Source organism: Panthera leo, chromosome C2, assembly GCF_018350215.1.
Source record: "Panthera leo isolate Ple1 chromosome C2, P.leo_Ple1_pat1.1, whole genome shotgun sequence".
NCBI lineage: Eukaryota > Metazoa > Chordata > Mammalia > Carnivora > Felidae > Panthera > Panthera leo.
Window position 1 is genome coordinate 62,386,206 of NC_056687.1, and position 16,118 is coordinate 62,402,323.

The following is a 16,118-nucleotide window of genomic DNA, read 5'->3' on the forward strand; positions in this document are numbered from 1 at the left end:
AACCTGGAAAATTCCGTTTTCTGCAATAAACTTCTCCATGATTGGTGCATCAACTTAATTTGAGTTCCTATTAAATAATACTATGACCCAAGTTCACAATAATATTCAGATTCATTTTATGTCTAAATTTATTATGCATATTAATAGCACATGTATGCTTTTGCTTTCTCATATTATTATTAATATATGCAAAAGAAACAAATTTTTTAAATCTTGTATTCAAATACATCCATACAACACAATAAGGTATATTTATGACATTTTTTATACCTCCTAACAGATTATATATAAATAAATACTTTTATTTCTAGAGCTAGATTTTGAGTCATTTTATTTCTACAAGTATCATATACACTTTAATATATATACCTTACATATTAGTATTTATATACAAGTATATATATCTTTAATATAATATTTATATACTATTTTGCATTAATGCAAATATATTTTCAAATTTCCTATAACATGACATTTATAAGCTAATGTCAGAGGTTTATTTGTTGTTGTTTTGTTTTCTTTTTTGAGCATATCACCATCCAACTTATAACATCATGCATTTCTTCTAATGAATTCAACCATACTCAAAAACTTAATGTCAGACCAGACCAACATCTTTGTTTTAAAGGGCAAATAGGAATTACACCCATTTCAGAGTTAAAACAATAAAAGCTAATTCCCAACTTTCTAGAGTTAAGGCTTTGTGAAACTAAAACCTGAATCCCTTTATATTCAATCTAGAAGTTTATCTGATCTATAATATCCTGTAGACTTTAGATATTTCCTTACGGTGCTGATAATATTAGATATTAGTTCATCATATTAGCATCACAAAAGATAGACAAAAGAACAAAAGTCAGAAAGAAGGTCAAAGAAAAATCCATATGCTAAGTTAATGATTCTGCAATGTAAAATGCTGATCTTAAGATATGCTCATACAATTACATCATGAGCATACATAAGATGACAGCAATCTTGGTTATGTCAAGAAAAAGATCAACCACAAATTGGCAAGTATATGTGACTCAAACCCCATAAAATAAACAGGTCTGATATAGGTGTGCTAGAATGAAGTATAACTGAAGAAGCACAAAAATTAGAAATCAGGAAACCAAGTAATTTTCCCAATTAATATTTTCACATGTACACATTTGGCCATGCATGACTTTGTGTTGACTTTCATTTTTATCTATATTGTTCCTACCACAGAATTGTGGCAAATAACTTGATAACTTGAAAATATAGGAACTCACTATAGAAATGCATCACCAAAAAAGTTATAATAGAATACATAGTAATATATTATTGTATGAGAAGCTGGGTTCTATTTTCCTCAGAGTTACAGGCTTATCCTCTGACCTCATATAAATAATGCCTTTGTGCATTATAGCAAAACATACAGAGAGAATTTGGGATTGTTAAAAAGTCCACTATACATTCAAGTTTGAATTTCTCCAGGAGTCAGTAGAGAGCTCAACACTGCAAAACCCAAGAGACATCATTGTTCAGTATAAATAATCACTTTGAGTTGAATGAGCGCACGTGATCTATACCTTGTCTCATTTCTTAAGAAAGTAGAACAGATGAGGTGAATACACCTGTTGAACAACAATCCTGCCAACCGTAACTCCCAAATCCTCAACTTAGTCCCTCAAAGTTCACAGGCACTTCTAGAGGGAGAAAACCTCAGCAGCTCCCAGAAAGTATATCCCTTCTTGTAAGCTACCTGGGAATCTGAGCTTTTCATAGACATTGGACATGCACTGAGTGACTCCTTTTTGTAAGAATCTCATCTATCAGCATACTTTGTCTGGGCACCTGTGTCTGAAGTTTTGGGTTCCCCTAAAATGCTACTATATGCACTTCTCATTCTCTTGGAAGTGGTGCTTAAAAAGAATAGCAGCAATGGGAAATGTTGAAAGTGTTTCTAGCCAAACCCCTTATCACCCACCAATGACCAGAATATAATCCATCTCTGATTTTATTACTTTATGTTTTTCAACCACACATTTATAATTTCTCCAGTAGTGGTTGGCCTTACCATTAAGATCCCTTACTTCATCCCTGCCTCCTTCAAACTTGTCTCCTCTATCATAAACCAAATTCTGATATGCTTGATTTACAGTATGACTATTCTTATCTGATTAATTCAGTGAGTAAATATTTATCTGAGCACCTGTAGGTACTAAGCTAAACTCTCAGATGGAATGGTAAAGTAGATGAGACACCAGCCTTTGAACGACTGATAGCACATTTGAGGTAAGACAAGAGTGACTTTAAAATGTAGTAAATGCTGAGGAACCTGGATGGCTGAGTCGATTAAGTGCCTAACTTGGGCTCAGTTCATGATCTCATAGTTTATGAGTTCGAGTCCCTCATTAGGCTCTGTGCTGACAACTTGGAGCCTGAAGACTGCTTAGTATTCTGTATCTCCCTCCCTCTATCTGCACCTCCTCTCTCTCTGTCTCTCTCTGTCTCTCAAGAATAAATAAATATTAAAAAAAAATTAAAGTGTATACATGCTAAATTGATGTATGTATATGATCCAGAAATTCCACTTCTGGGTACATATCTCAAGGAAATCAGTATCGGAAGGAGGTATCTTCACCCCATGTTCATTGCAGCATTATCCACAAGAGCCAAGATACACAAACACCCCAACATTCACCGATAAATGAATCAAAAAAGAAAACATGAGATGTATCTCTATCTATATCTGTATCTATATCTACATCTATATCATTTTTATCTATATCATATATCTATATCTATCATCTATATCTATCTCTCTATGTACACACATACACACAATAGAGTATTATGTAGCTATAAAAATTTTTTAATCTTTCCATTTGCAACAACATGGGTGAATCTGGGCAGGGGGGGCATTATGCTAGGTGAAAAAGAGCTAAATAAAGACAAATACCATACAATCTCAATTATGTATGGAATCTTGAAAAAGGTCTATGTCATAAAAACAGAGAACAAGAATGGTAGTTGCCAGGGGCTGAAGGGTGGTGGAAATGGGAAGATGTTGGTCAAAGTGTAGACTCTCAGTTATAACATCATTAAGTTCTGAAGATCTACTGCATGTCATGGTGACGATGGTTCATAATTTTGTGTTTTATACATGAATCTTGCAAGGAGAGTGGATCTTGGGTGGTTTTATCACTACAAGAAAGGTATCTAAGTGAAGTGATAGATGTATTAGTTAACTTGATTGTAGTAATCATTGTATAATGTATATGTATATCAAGTCATCATACTATACAGCTTAAGTGCTTAAATTTTATTTATCAATTATACCTCAATAAAGCTAGGAGAGAAAAAAAATATATATGCAGAGAGGCTATTACCAATAATAAATAGAGTACTTAGCCTCATCTGAGAGAATTAGAGAAGATTCCTGAATGAGATCACACCAAAACTAGCCTTCAACCTAGAAGAAGCAACAAGGAGGTATCCTATCAAAGAAGTATAGCAGGGAAAAGTGGAGCAGGGAAAAGAAGGTTCCAGGCAGAGAGAGGTTTGTGAACACAGGTAAGAGCTAGCACTGTGTGTACACACAACCATGTGCTCATGAACAGAGAATGTAAGTGGTTCCGAATTAGTAGATGCAATGAGGTAGCAAGGCATGGGGAGTTATCCAAGCTAAGGACCTTTGACTTTATGTTATTGATAATGACAAGGCTTTGAAGGATCTAGTGATATTTCTAGATTGATATTGGAAAACAATTGGCTTGTGATAGTCAGGTGAGGTCAGGTCCATGGGGTCTGAAAGCACTAAGTAGAATAAAGATGTAATCTAGCAAAGTTGCCTGAGTCAGGGAGAAACAGGTAGTGTCAGTTCTAATCTCATTCCAGACCTCTGTCTCTATGTTTCCCCTACCTAACTAGACCAGGTTTTATGATCCTGCATGAGTTTTAAAAAATGGAGTTCAGTGCTTTGAGGTTTATCTTTGTGTCACCTCGTAGTTACAAAAGCTTTGATACAGAGCTTCACTTGTATCCTTGACCAGGTTCACTACCTTGGTAATATATCTGGGGTATAAGTCCCTTATTACTGAGGGCTTTGCCCTGTGTAAGCCAGCCTTTATCCCATTGACTCTGTTCTTCTCTGAGCCTCAACCTTGTGACTAATTCTCTATATAAGCTGACACACCTCCCTGTGACACCTACCTGCCTACCTGCAGGGTGCACTCAGAGTGCTGACCTGTTATTTTCCCTTTACTGTGCTCTGTTCCTTTTTTCTGGTGTAACATGTTGGACTTGCCTTGGCTCACTTACTAAGAAAGCTTCATGAAAACTTGACACACAAGAAATAGCCTGTGTACTTGTGGTAGGACTTACTATGCAGAGCACCCACCATGCCAGGGGACTGTCTATATCTATGTCCAGTTCCTCTTAGTGACCACATCAGCCCCATCATTAGCCCAAAGTAAATTCTGTACAAATTAGAAAATAAATTCTACCATCCTCAAAGAATTTTAAGTGCAAACTATAGTAAGTATAATGTGTAGAGTCTGGACCACAGTCTCACTGTACAGTCATCCTAGTCAAGGTCTCTAAGAGGGACTTTAACTAGGTAGAAAGTCATAAGTAACAATAATAAGGTAGTAGGGTTAAGGAACCCAAACGAAGTACTGGGGAAAAGAGTTAATAATTCAAATAAGAAATCTGAGTAACAGAGAGAGTGCCAGACGCAAAAAGCAAAAAGGAAAAAAAAAAAACTTAAAGAAAAAAAGTTACATGTACAGGACTGCCTTTTTGAATATGATAAGACAGATGCTGCAAGCAAAGAAAGAAAGCCTATGTGGTTAAGACAGATAGTGAACATAGAAACAGTAATGCAATTACTGAAAAATTCTTCCTTGACCAGCACTAGCTGCATGATTATCCATAGAAGGCTCAGCTTTGACTTGATTTGGAGGGATTAGAAGGAGAAAAGAGGAGAGGGACAAGAGGGGAGAGGAGGAGGAGGAATGAGAGACAGGAATAGAAAGAAGGGAAGAGAAGCGTAGAAAAAGGAAGAGATAGAGAGGAGGCAAGTAGAATGGAGGGGGGAGGACCAGGAGGGGAGAAGAAAAAGAAAAGAAAGGGAAAGACACTTCTAGCATAATTTTAAACAGCATATCCTATGATAGCATGAAAACCGAGAAGGTAACTTCAGTGCTCCTATGGAATAAAGATCTCTGAAGGAGAATTACGAGGCATGAATTCTAGTTCTAAAAGTCACTCAAATCTTTAGACAAACAACTACATTTTTCTTTTTCTTTTCTGTATTTTTTAGTAGGCTCTAAACCCAACATGGGGCTTGAAATCACAAATCCTACTTCAAGAGCCACATGTTCTATTGACTAAGCTAGCCAGGCACCCCTAAATATTTTTCTTCTCACTTAAATCATTTTAAAATGACACAGTGGACTACATAATCTCCAGGCCTTTCCTACTCTAGATTTCTACAAGTTTATCCTATGGTACTTCACAAAATCTGAAGCAATGTGTTTTCTTTTATGAAGGTTAATGACTAATTAACTTGAGATGATGTTTTGATTACAAGTGACTACAAAAAAGTGTTCATTCACCCTGTACTCCTGAAAAGAAATTCAACTATATTCTAAGATACATGTAACTATAAAGTGAAAAAAAGTGATACAAACATAAATGACCATCCTTGATCATAGAAATAAAAACAAAACACTCATTTTATCAAATTTTCTAATGTTGTAGAGGTTATTTCCTACTCTGAATATAATGACAATAATCTTATTAAGAGGTTATATTTTATGCCTTTTCATAACTTATAAAGCATTCCAATACATAGTATCTCATTTGATCATCATAAAAATAGGTTGTGTAGGCCAAGCAATTGTCAATTATTCTCATTTAATAGATCAAACTATTTCAAACTATTTCGACCTAGGTCTTCTGACTACGTGTTAAGCATTGTGAACTTATGACATCCTTGACAAAATCTTTACCTATGAAACAAAGACTTGATCCTACGTTTTAGCTAAAGATTGGTCACTGTGTAAAGTTGAGATGAATGTCACAAACATGTAACCACGATCTTATATTTATGTATAGGCAGTGTAAGTGCACATAATTAAGCCTGTTTGAATACATTATCACTGAAGACATTTCCCTTGCCTAAATATTATGTTTTCTCTAAGAGATAGTACTGCAAAAGAAAATACTAGAACCGCTTTGTGTCTTGCCTAATGTAAATGAAAGTGAGAATACAAGACAATCATCTTTAAGAAGCCAAACTTTAATGCCGTTTCAATAGGTATTATGTAAATTGGATCCATATTAAAATAGTCACTCCATTTTCCATGACATTGTAGTTATGAGATCGTGTGTTAAAGAAATGAATCTATGATGATCTCATTCTTCTCTCCCAATTGAATTTGTACATCTTTGCTGTTGACATATTTTCTAAGCCACACAACATGACTTTAATTTTTTACTACATATCTATTAAGTATTGCCTCAAAAATGGTTTGTAAAAGAGATTCTTCAACAAGTAAAGCAGTGGTTCTCAACTCTGTGTACATATCGGAATCATTTTTAAAAATTACCTATGCCAGGCTGTACCCCAAACTAACTAAATATAAATTTCTGGAAGTAGAGAATATGTGGCTTCAATATTTTTTTAAAGGTTTCCAGTTGATTGTCATGTGCAGCCATGGTTGTGAACCATGGAAAGCAGTACTTCTCCAACTTTAAGGTATTTATGAATCATTTGGGGATCTTCTTAAAATACAGATTCTGACTTATTAGGCTTGGGATAGACCTGAGATTTTGGATTTTAACAAACGACTATGTGATACCTAAAATGCTCATCTGCAGAACAGACTTGTATTAGCAAGAGTCAGTGGTTCTCAAAGTGTGGCCCAGTCCTGAAGCATTAGCATCAAGATCTTAGACCCTACCAGAGACCTACTAAATCAGAAACTCCGAAGGTAGAAAGCAAGTAATCTGTGTTATAACAAGCACTCCTGGTACACATTCTGATACACCTTCAAGTGTGAGAAACACTGGTCTGAGCAAAAGAGCTCCCTAAAGCCAGAATAATGGGGAATGTGGTTGGAAATGACTAATATTTTTATGCTTACATAAGAGTTTACAATCAAACAAACATTCCTACTTTACCACATCTGAGCTTCTTAAAACAACAGTACAGTACCTAGAGTAACTAAAATAGGCAGTTTCAGCATTTTATAAATGAAACTGAAGCTCAGATATTTAAGGGATTTGTTCAAAGTCATGAAGCATGCAAGGATGGGTCCAAAATTAGAGTCCAGGTCTTCTGAGTCTTATACACTAATGAGCAGGACATTCTGAAAACAGGGCAAATGGCTGTAAGCCATAAGTAATGCCCTAAAGAGAAGTGCAGGGGGTGACAGCAAGGGGGACCAGCACCAGCAAGGGGGACATTCTGAAAACAGGGTAAATGGCTGTAAGCCATTAGTAATGCCCTAAAGAGAAGTGCTGGGGCTGACAGCAAGGGGGACCAGCACACATTTAGGTAATGTCCTATCCCATGAGTCACAGATATCTGTACCTGGAATTTTCAAAGATTACAGCAAAATATGTACTTATTCTCTTTTTGCCTGAGTTTGCTGTTATGTATAAGCAGCTTTAAGAAACACAAATGTTTAACCCTCATCAACTTATTTAGTGGAAGAGTCAGAAACCTTTGGTTGTTCACTGCACAACTCTACAAATAATTTATTCAAAGACAGATGACATAGAACATAAAAATCACCTTAATAATATGTGGGGTTTATGTGAATACATACTTACATGCTTCATACTTATAGAAGCACAAATTATCACAATTTGCATTTGTCACATGAGACTTAGCTACTTTGTTCCTCTGTCCATAAGTAACAACAAATAATAGAATTTACTGGTATATCAACATTAATAAATGTATCTAATATGCCATATTCCTAGACAATATGTAGTGTGCTATACTCTATTATTTACCAAATATATTCGATAAAGGATTTAATGAGCAATGAAGGGTTCTTAAAGTATCAGTAAGAACCAATAAATTTTGATTACCTTTAGTAAGTTAGCCACAGAGAAAGAAAACTTCAAAATTGTCACAAATTTTCCCAAAAGACCCATGCCCACAAAGTTTCTTTTCAAATAGTGAATTTCAAGTGATAGAAAAATCACATATTGTGTCAGGAGTATGTTTGAGTGTTGATACTTTCTTTGTGAATGTAGGCGTTCCAGATGCCTTATAGAAGAGAAGCCATTTTTCCCTTGAAATTTGCACAAAAGTTTCACATTGAATGGTCAAATAATTATATCTTTTCTTTTGTATCCTCTTTTTCCCCTAGTACAGAAACAAATAATGAAATAAAGACCAAGAATTTTGAAAAATTAAAAATTAATTAATTAAACTTAGATATTTGGTTTCTTGCAGTTAACATTTATTAGGCACATTTAATTTAAATGGGGAAAATATCATCACCATGAAAAGCATTATAATATTTTGCAAACACCAAATAGGGTCAGAATTATGAAATAAATAAAACTGTAATACCTCAAATTTAAAATATTTACAATCACAATAGTTTGAAACCTTTGCATTTCATCATATATACATTTACATAATATGTCCAAAATATGTATTTTTATGTAATTTTCACAAAGTTATCTTGTGAATAGATATATTGGGATCAAATATTTTATTATTTTTCTAGACATATGCTACTGTTACTAAAAGTATGCAAATTTAAAGGCTAGATTAGAACACTTTCTATTTCCATTTTTCCTTTGGCTTATCAGGAGAGCTGCATGGTTTCAACCTACCAAGATTAACCTGGGAGAGAATCTCTATAGGAGCCTGTGTGCAAGGGTAGAAAGTTAGAAAAAACAGTGCTAGAAACTTGTCCAGTAATTGATGAACTCTTACACTCGTTGGGGGTGACAGTGGGGCGGGTGGACGCTGTTCAGAAAAATACCTGAGATGTTCTCACAAGTCCCATGGGTATGTCTTACACGTTACTGTGCAGACAAATAATGCAGTTTCTGGTTCAATATCTGGGAAGGAACTCAATGTACTGTTGCTGCCACCACTGGTGTGCGGATACTTTGATTCTATTTCTTTAAGATAAAAGAGGGTGTGTGGTTTCTTTCAGCTCTTAAAGGATCTCATAAAGGACCTCATGAATCTAGACTCTCATCTGGGAAACAATAAGGTTGGGTAGGTATATGTGAGAATATAGCTCTTTCCACCTAGTTTTGTCACCTTCATTCTATAGTCTTTTATTGTGTTTTTTTTTTCAAATGATAGAAATTACAGAGCAAGACCCCCAAGACTAGTATACATCTCCTATTTTGTATAATTATACAAAAAATGAACATCAATTCCCCAAAGAGACACTGTTTTTTTTTCATGGAAGTAAGGCAGTAAAGGTAAATGTTTTAGGGACAAGCAGCCAAACTCCTTTCACTGGACCACCAGAATTACAAACCTTCCTTGTGTCCTGTTGCCATTTCAGATTATTCAGGGCCACAGATTCACTGAGAGAGGTTTTTTTTGTTCTGTTCTGTTTTGTTTTTTCTCCTTGCCTTTTCAGTTTCTCAGTGCCAAACATCTACTGTGGCTTCCAATGAATCAAGTTCTCCTTCCTCTCCTCCCCTAAAAGCTCATGCTCCCAGTAAAATGTCACAAATAAAGTAGAAGCAAGCCTTTCCCAGGCTAGACTTGTAAACAGAACGCAAGAAAACCATTCTTCACCAGGAAACTGACCCACAAAGCTTACTGGGCTCAGTTAAAGAGATTGAGAAGAAGGTCACCTAAGAAAACAAAGGAAACTCTCTTCATAGTTACTTCTGATAGAGCTCCACCAACCCAGAAATAAAAGGCTTGTCCAAGGCAAAAGAAAGAAAAAAAAGAGGGCATATTAGGTGAGGTCTGGAAAAGCAATTGACTCTCACAGGTGACTTCTCTGCATGCTCTGTTTGTCTATCTTCTCTTTCCCAGTGAATAACTGTTTCTATATTTATTCTCATTTCTCACCACCCCATTTCCAATGCTATAATGTCTACTAAAGTGTAATACTTAAAAACTCCATTTCTTTTAATCCATAGACTCACAGAAACACATCGATATCGTATGCAGATATTTAGGTAGTAAGATGCCTCTCAAAAACACAGACTTCTATGCCTAGGCTTATATGAAAATATAAGAATATCTTTTTACTTCTGAATTAACATTTACATGTTTACTCTTTGATAACTATAGTTTAACTGTAGTTAACTATAGATAACTATAGATAACTCTTTCATAACTATAGTTTAAGATATAGGTGATGCTGACTTAACAAAGTTCATGGACATTTAAGTAAAAACTTAGACATCCAGGATATTCACTTTTCCCATATTCAGTCTTATAATCAGCAAAAGCAAATCCTTCAGGGGATAGCACAAATTTATATAGAATGCTTCCCTGGTAAAGAGTCTATGACGTTAAGGAGTATCAACGTTAGCAGTTGAGATGGCATGCTTATGTGTTTGCAAAAAACATCTTCTGCATCATGTCCAAATCCCTTTGCAAACAGATAAATTACTCTATAAATCTTATTACTCCATGTGGATAAATCACACAGGCAGGTTTGCAGGGCTGGAAAGCTGGTAGGGAAAATCTGCTTTGGATAGTAGGATCTCTGGGATTCATAATCATCCAATGCTCAGGAAACGAAGAAAGCAGCACTCACACATTAGGATTTTCTTAGTTTTTACAATCTGCAGCAACACACACACAAACACACACACACAACACAATGCACACAACACATACACATTCCTCTATAACAAGGCTGGAGATCCCAAAGCAGGACACTGTGACAGCCAACCAAATTTATTTCTGAGAAATGGAAAGAAAACTTTGCTGCTCTAGGCAGCTCTGCTGGAGAACTGCTCCCTGATGCCCCAGGGTTTATGCACTATCAGCTCCTTGCACACAGATTATAGGTTTATTTTCTATTGTGTACTGGTTTTTATTGCCACAACAAGCAATATTAACTGTATGGACAGACTGACACTGGGGCATTTCATTTGGACAAAATGAGATTTTAAAGGGTCTCCAAGGAAAACGTTTTTGTTTGTCTTCTTTCTTTCTTTCTTTCTTTCTTTCTTTCTTTCTTAAAAGAAATTTAAGAAAGCTAGGAAAAAGGACAAGGGGTATGTGCAGGGGGTAGAGGAGGGGCAGAGAGAACAGAAACATAGGAAAAGAAGCTTGATGCTTTTTTGGAAATAGAATGATGGCTAGGCTCCATTTGAGTGTCTCTAGCTTGCTATCCCTTATAGGGGTCAAACTCCCAAGGACTGGGACTCTTCCTTTCCAAATTTCAATCCTAAATTATATTTCAGAGTTTGGCACAGCTGCACAGAGATAGGACTGGAAGGTCAATAATCAATCTGAAATACCCATTTTACACCAGGTTAATTCCTGCCTAACCTTTGTGCTTCATACTCCAATTCTTAAATATCAGCAATTTGGCAAGTTCCTTTTTCTTTTTCTTCTCTTCATTCATGTGTTGATTTTTATCCACATTCCAGAAAAGGCTCAGTAACCAACCAAAGTTCTAATATTGATTTATTGCTCTCGGTGTCAATTAGAAGATCCTTACAGAAAGTCTCCAGTCCAGACTACTGCTGGGGTAAAGGGAGAGCCTTGATGTGCATATTCTCTCTCTCTCTCTCTCTCTCTCTCTCTCTCTCTCTCTCTCTGTCTTCCACACACACACACACATACACAGAACACAGCACAGAGAATGCAGTAGTGTGTACCACTCTCTGAGAGCCATAATTCAACAACTCCTCTTTCCTGGTTAAAGAACCCCAACAAAACTCTTAAGTGCAAAGCATCTAAAATTACAAAAGCAAGAACACTGCCCAAGCGTCACTAACACCATAGGCGAAGTTAGGCTCTCTTGGTAAGAGAACTGAGGTCCTGAGAAACCAAACACATTTAAGCAACATTGCTGGTCCTTGACGGGAAGCAGAATTCCTCTGAAATTTGTTGGCAGATACCTGGGCCACGCAGTAAAAGGCGCGTGTGCATACACATGCACACTCACACACACACACACACACACACACACACGCAAGCCTGCAGCATCAGAAGCTGAAGTTGAAACACACACACACACACACACACACACACACACACACACACACACTCGCGTGCGCACACAGCCTAAAAGTTGCCCGAAAGCCCTACCTGAGGATGGCCGTGTCCCCCTGCCTCACGGTGATGTTGTCCGTGCCTCGGTTAAAATCCACGCTGCGAACAGGCAGTCCTGTGGGAAGAAGGCAGAGCAATCTCAGTAGGACCAGCGGCAACTGTTTCCGATCAGGCTGAACTCTGCCGACCATGGTGGCCACGCCGAGGTGCAGGTCCCCGCGTACTCTGGAGGGTGTGTGCGTGCTGCTCACGCCGAGGGGGCTTTACAAACACGGGGCTTTCATCAACGGCCAGGGCGGAACGGGCTTGGCCAGTCTGAGCTCCTCGCCACTTTCCCTCTCTCTTTGCCTGGCTCAGGGTGTCCTCCCTCTAAGACTTAACAAAGCCCTCGTAAAACCCCAGCGGAAGGGGGAAAAGTCAAAGGAACAAAATTTAAAAGGAGAGAGTGCAAATATAAACCCCTCCAGGAAAGATGAGGAGAAAGCCACCCAAGGAAGTGCTCTTCTCGGGCCTGCCCGGGGCTGGATGCTCCTTTGCCAGCGTCTGAGCTGAGCTCCTGCCCTCCCTAACCCACTTTCCCAGGCGGGCGGGCGAGGGAGCCGGCACCCAGCCTGCCAGCGAGTGTAAAGAAACCCACACAGCGGCGGCAGCAGCCCGGAGTCTCCCTCCACCCCCCCTCCTCCCTTTCCTGTTTCTCCCTCCAGTCCCTCCCCTCTGCTCGCACCTCCCCCGCCCCCCGCGGATTTCAACAGCCCCTCCACGTCATCCCCTCCGCCCTCCCTCCGGCCTGGCCCCTCGCTTTGCACAACTGCCCCCTTCAGCAGCAGCCAGCCTCGGTGAAAGCCCGATGCGCCTTTAGGTTGTCAGGACAACAGCTCCATCTGAGGCCTGGCTGATTTCCTTAAGAAGAGGGAATGGAGCTTGGATGTACTGTGCTAGAGAAAGGGGAGAAGGAGAGGGACTCAGGCTGTGAAAGCACGGGAGAAAGAGTGTGGGAAAGAACAGGGAAACGGGAGAGATGGACGGGAAAGGAGCCCGGGAAAGAGAAGGCAAGCAGAAGGCAAGCCTTGATAGACAAGGGAGTGAGGCAGAGAGGGATAGGAAAGCACGGGGAGTGGAGGGGGACCCGTGCCCAAAGATGAGATGGGCAATGTAAAACAGAGGAGGAACTTGCCAGGGGAGGCAAAGATTAGAAGCCAAAGTTGGTTTCAAAACTTAATATTCCTGGCCACTGGCTTCTTATACTCCCATATTTTCCATTCTTTCCTCTCTCCTGCACTTTGTCTTACAGGATTAAAAAGGTTTATTTTCTCTCCTTTACCCCCCTCCCCTTCTTGGAGCCCCCTTATGAAAGATGGATTGGAGACAATGCTGGTATTGAGTGGTCTGGAGTGTGAATGCCTGGTTTGTCTTTTCCAAGTGCCAGCCTCAGCAGCTGATCCCCAATCCCTAAATCAACCTCACTCTCCAGGAAACCCTCACTCAGTCCCACGCATGACAAATGGTACTAAGGATTACTGTCTAGATGTCATGCTGCTCTTGCTACCTGGCTTGCTACAGGCACCTGCTTCTCAAAATGTTCATATGTAGGGAAAGAGATTTGTATATCAGAGAGCTTGTCATTTGCGGACCACACTGAGGCTACGGACAACACTCCTATGAATGGCAGACAGGTTACCATCATTTGTCATTCCTTCCACTCAGGGAGTCAAGCCAAGTGATAAGGACCTTAGGGGCTAACACTGTTAGTCACTCATGTGACACCCTCAAACTGTTAGCTATCTCCCTCAGTGCTGATGCTGAGGATAAAAGATAGGAGTGGACCAGCCAAGGACTTTTTCTTTTTATTTTTTTTTCTATTTAAATTTTATTTATTTGAATCATTAAGTCATTCACATGATGCAAAAATCGAGCTGTAGAAAATACTGCAGAGCCAACTGTGGTTACCTTTCCTACTCCCGTCTTTAGGGTACCATTTCTCCTGTGTGAAAGCAACAAGTATTTCCAGATTCTTATACATCTTTCTCTACATATTCCAGATATATTAAGTATATATACACACATATAAGTCCACCTTCTTAGTTACACAAAGGATTAGACAAGGGCATGGGGTGGATGCAAGAATATGTTTAGGAATTCTTATCAAGGCCCACCAGAGTACTAGCCTTAACGAGGCACTTACCGGGCTGACACCTGCCTTGTACCTCCAGAATTCAAGGAATTAATCTGCTGAATTTTATCACTTTGAAAGGTAGATACACTCTAACAGATTATGTGAGGAAAGTAAGGAAAATTTTGTGTTTTTTGAGTGTTTCCTACTACAATGGTGCCTAGGTAATAAGGCAGTGATGTTCCACCACTAATTTGTAACTCAGCTGTTTAAAACTTGGAATGCATTTTGCCACAAAAAATTATTAACCCAAGTGATCAGATGAACTGCAAAACCCAAAACTCTGTGGTTCCCAGTATCAATGGCAAAATGAACTTCAAGTGCCAAATGGAAATGCATGGATTACACAACTCTCGGCAAAGATTGCAGGGAAAAGAGCACCAACAATCCCTTTAACCCCACCAATAGGTTTAACACATCCCCAATGGGTTTCTTCTGAGCATTTAGAGATGAAGGATAGGCTTAGGTAGAACATCTTATTACGGGAATTGGTGTTTCTCCAATGTCAGGAGGAAGACAAGAAACACCCAAAGGACTGGGGCCACTAGAACATCTATTTCCATTGATGATGCCAGGTAAATGGTGTGCTACCCCCACCATGAGAACTAGAAACTCTGAGCAGAAGGATCAGATATATCAAGAGTATCAATATCCTTTTGAATCAGTAGGTTACACTTTGAATTAAGAAACAAAGAGGTTTTTCCAGGGCAAGCAGGAAGTATGGTGGGGTGGGAGCATAAGCTTTGCAGGAGACGCCTTACAGGGGTTGCTGACTAACATCTATACAAGTAATCTCAAATTACCAGTAGGACTCATCTGATCCTAACATGGGACATAGAGATTAACATACTGGGTTTCAAAATCTTCCACACCAAAGTGACAGGAATATGGAATTTATAGCAAATCAGTCAAATCTGCAGTTTTTCACTACAATCACTCTGAGGAAAGAACGTAAGTTAATCATGATTATAATCAGAAATGGAATACACATGTCTAACCTAAGAGGATAAAATTGTAAGTACATTTTTATATCAAAATAAATGATATAATGCAATAAATGTTTTAAAAAATATTTTCCTTGAAATCTATTTATTGGCTACTTTTGTTAAACTAAAGTGACTTACTGTGTTCACTGGAATTAACACACAAAAAGAATACTATATTTTAAAAATTCTCTAATTTAGATTTATAGCTTATACTGGATTTCTGAAGAATTTCAAAAACATGAAGTTTATTATATAAGTTCATTTACATCCAGGAGGCACTTCAAATACAACTTTCTGCCCGAACTTTTGGCACAGGGGCAACACTCTGTAAGAGATGAATGTGAGCATAGAGGAATTACTGTTTGCCCAAGCCCATGCACGTGGCTTATCCCATGATTTACAAAATAATAAATCTATTTGTGGCTGTGCCATTGACTTCCATTTCAACTTTATCTTCTCTCTGAGTTTTTCCCCTTTTTACTCTGTTGTGGATTCCTCCTGGTTTTCTGACCTCCAGGATCTCTCATTGAGATCTAATAAATTCTAATAAACCCAATATTTTATGTACACACACACACACACACATACACACACACACTATAGTAACATATCTCATCCTAATGGTCACTCCACCAAATCTATTCCAATATTAACTCCTCTGTTTGCTTTCCTAAGAAATGTGAAGAAAGAAACAAATAGATGAGTTACTGAAATTTATTCAGGCTATTTTTCTGTATACCACTATATG

At 38.2% G+C, this 16,118-nt stretch overlaps 1 protein-coding gene across 2 annotated transcripts in view; it reads right to left on the minus strand.

Annotated features, from left to right (window-relative positions):
* LOC122229870 (limbic system associated membrane protein) overlaps nt 1–12,489 on the minus strand; it is a 651,082-nt gene extending 638,593 nt beyond the window's left edge. For both annotated transcript variants that reach the window (XM_042955415.1, XM_042955414.1), the window contains exon 1: nt 12,251–12,489. In XM_042955415.1, the coding sequence (XP_042811349.1) occupies nt 12,251–12,405 (155 nt within the window). In that variant the 5' untranslated portion in view covers nt 12,406–12,489. The remainder of the gene's footprint in view (nt 1–12,250) is intronic.
* Nucleotides 12,490–16,118: the final 3,629 nt, after the last annotated feature.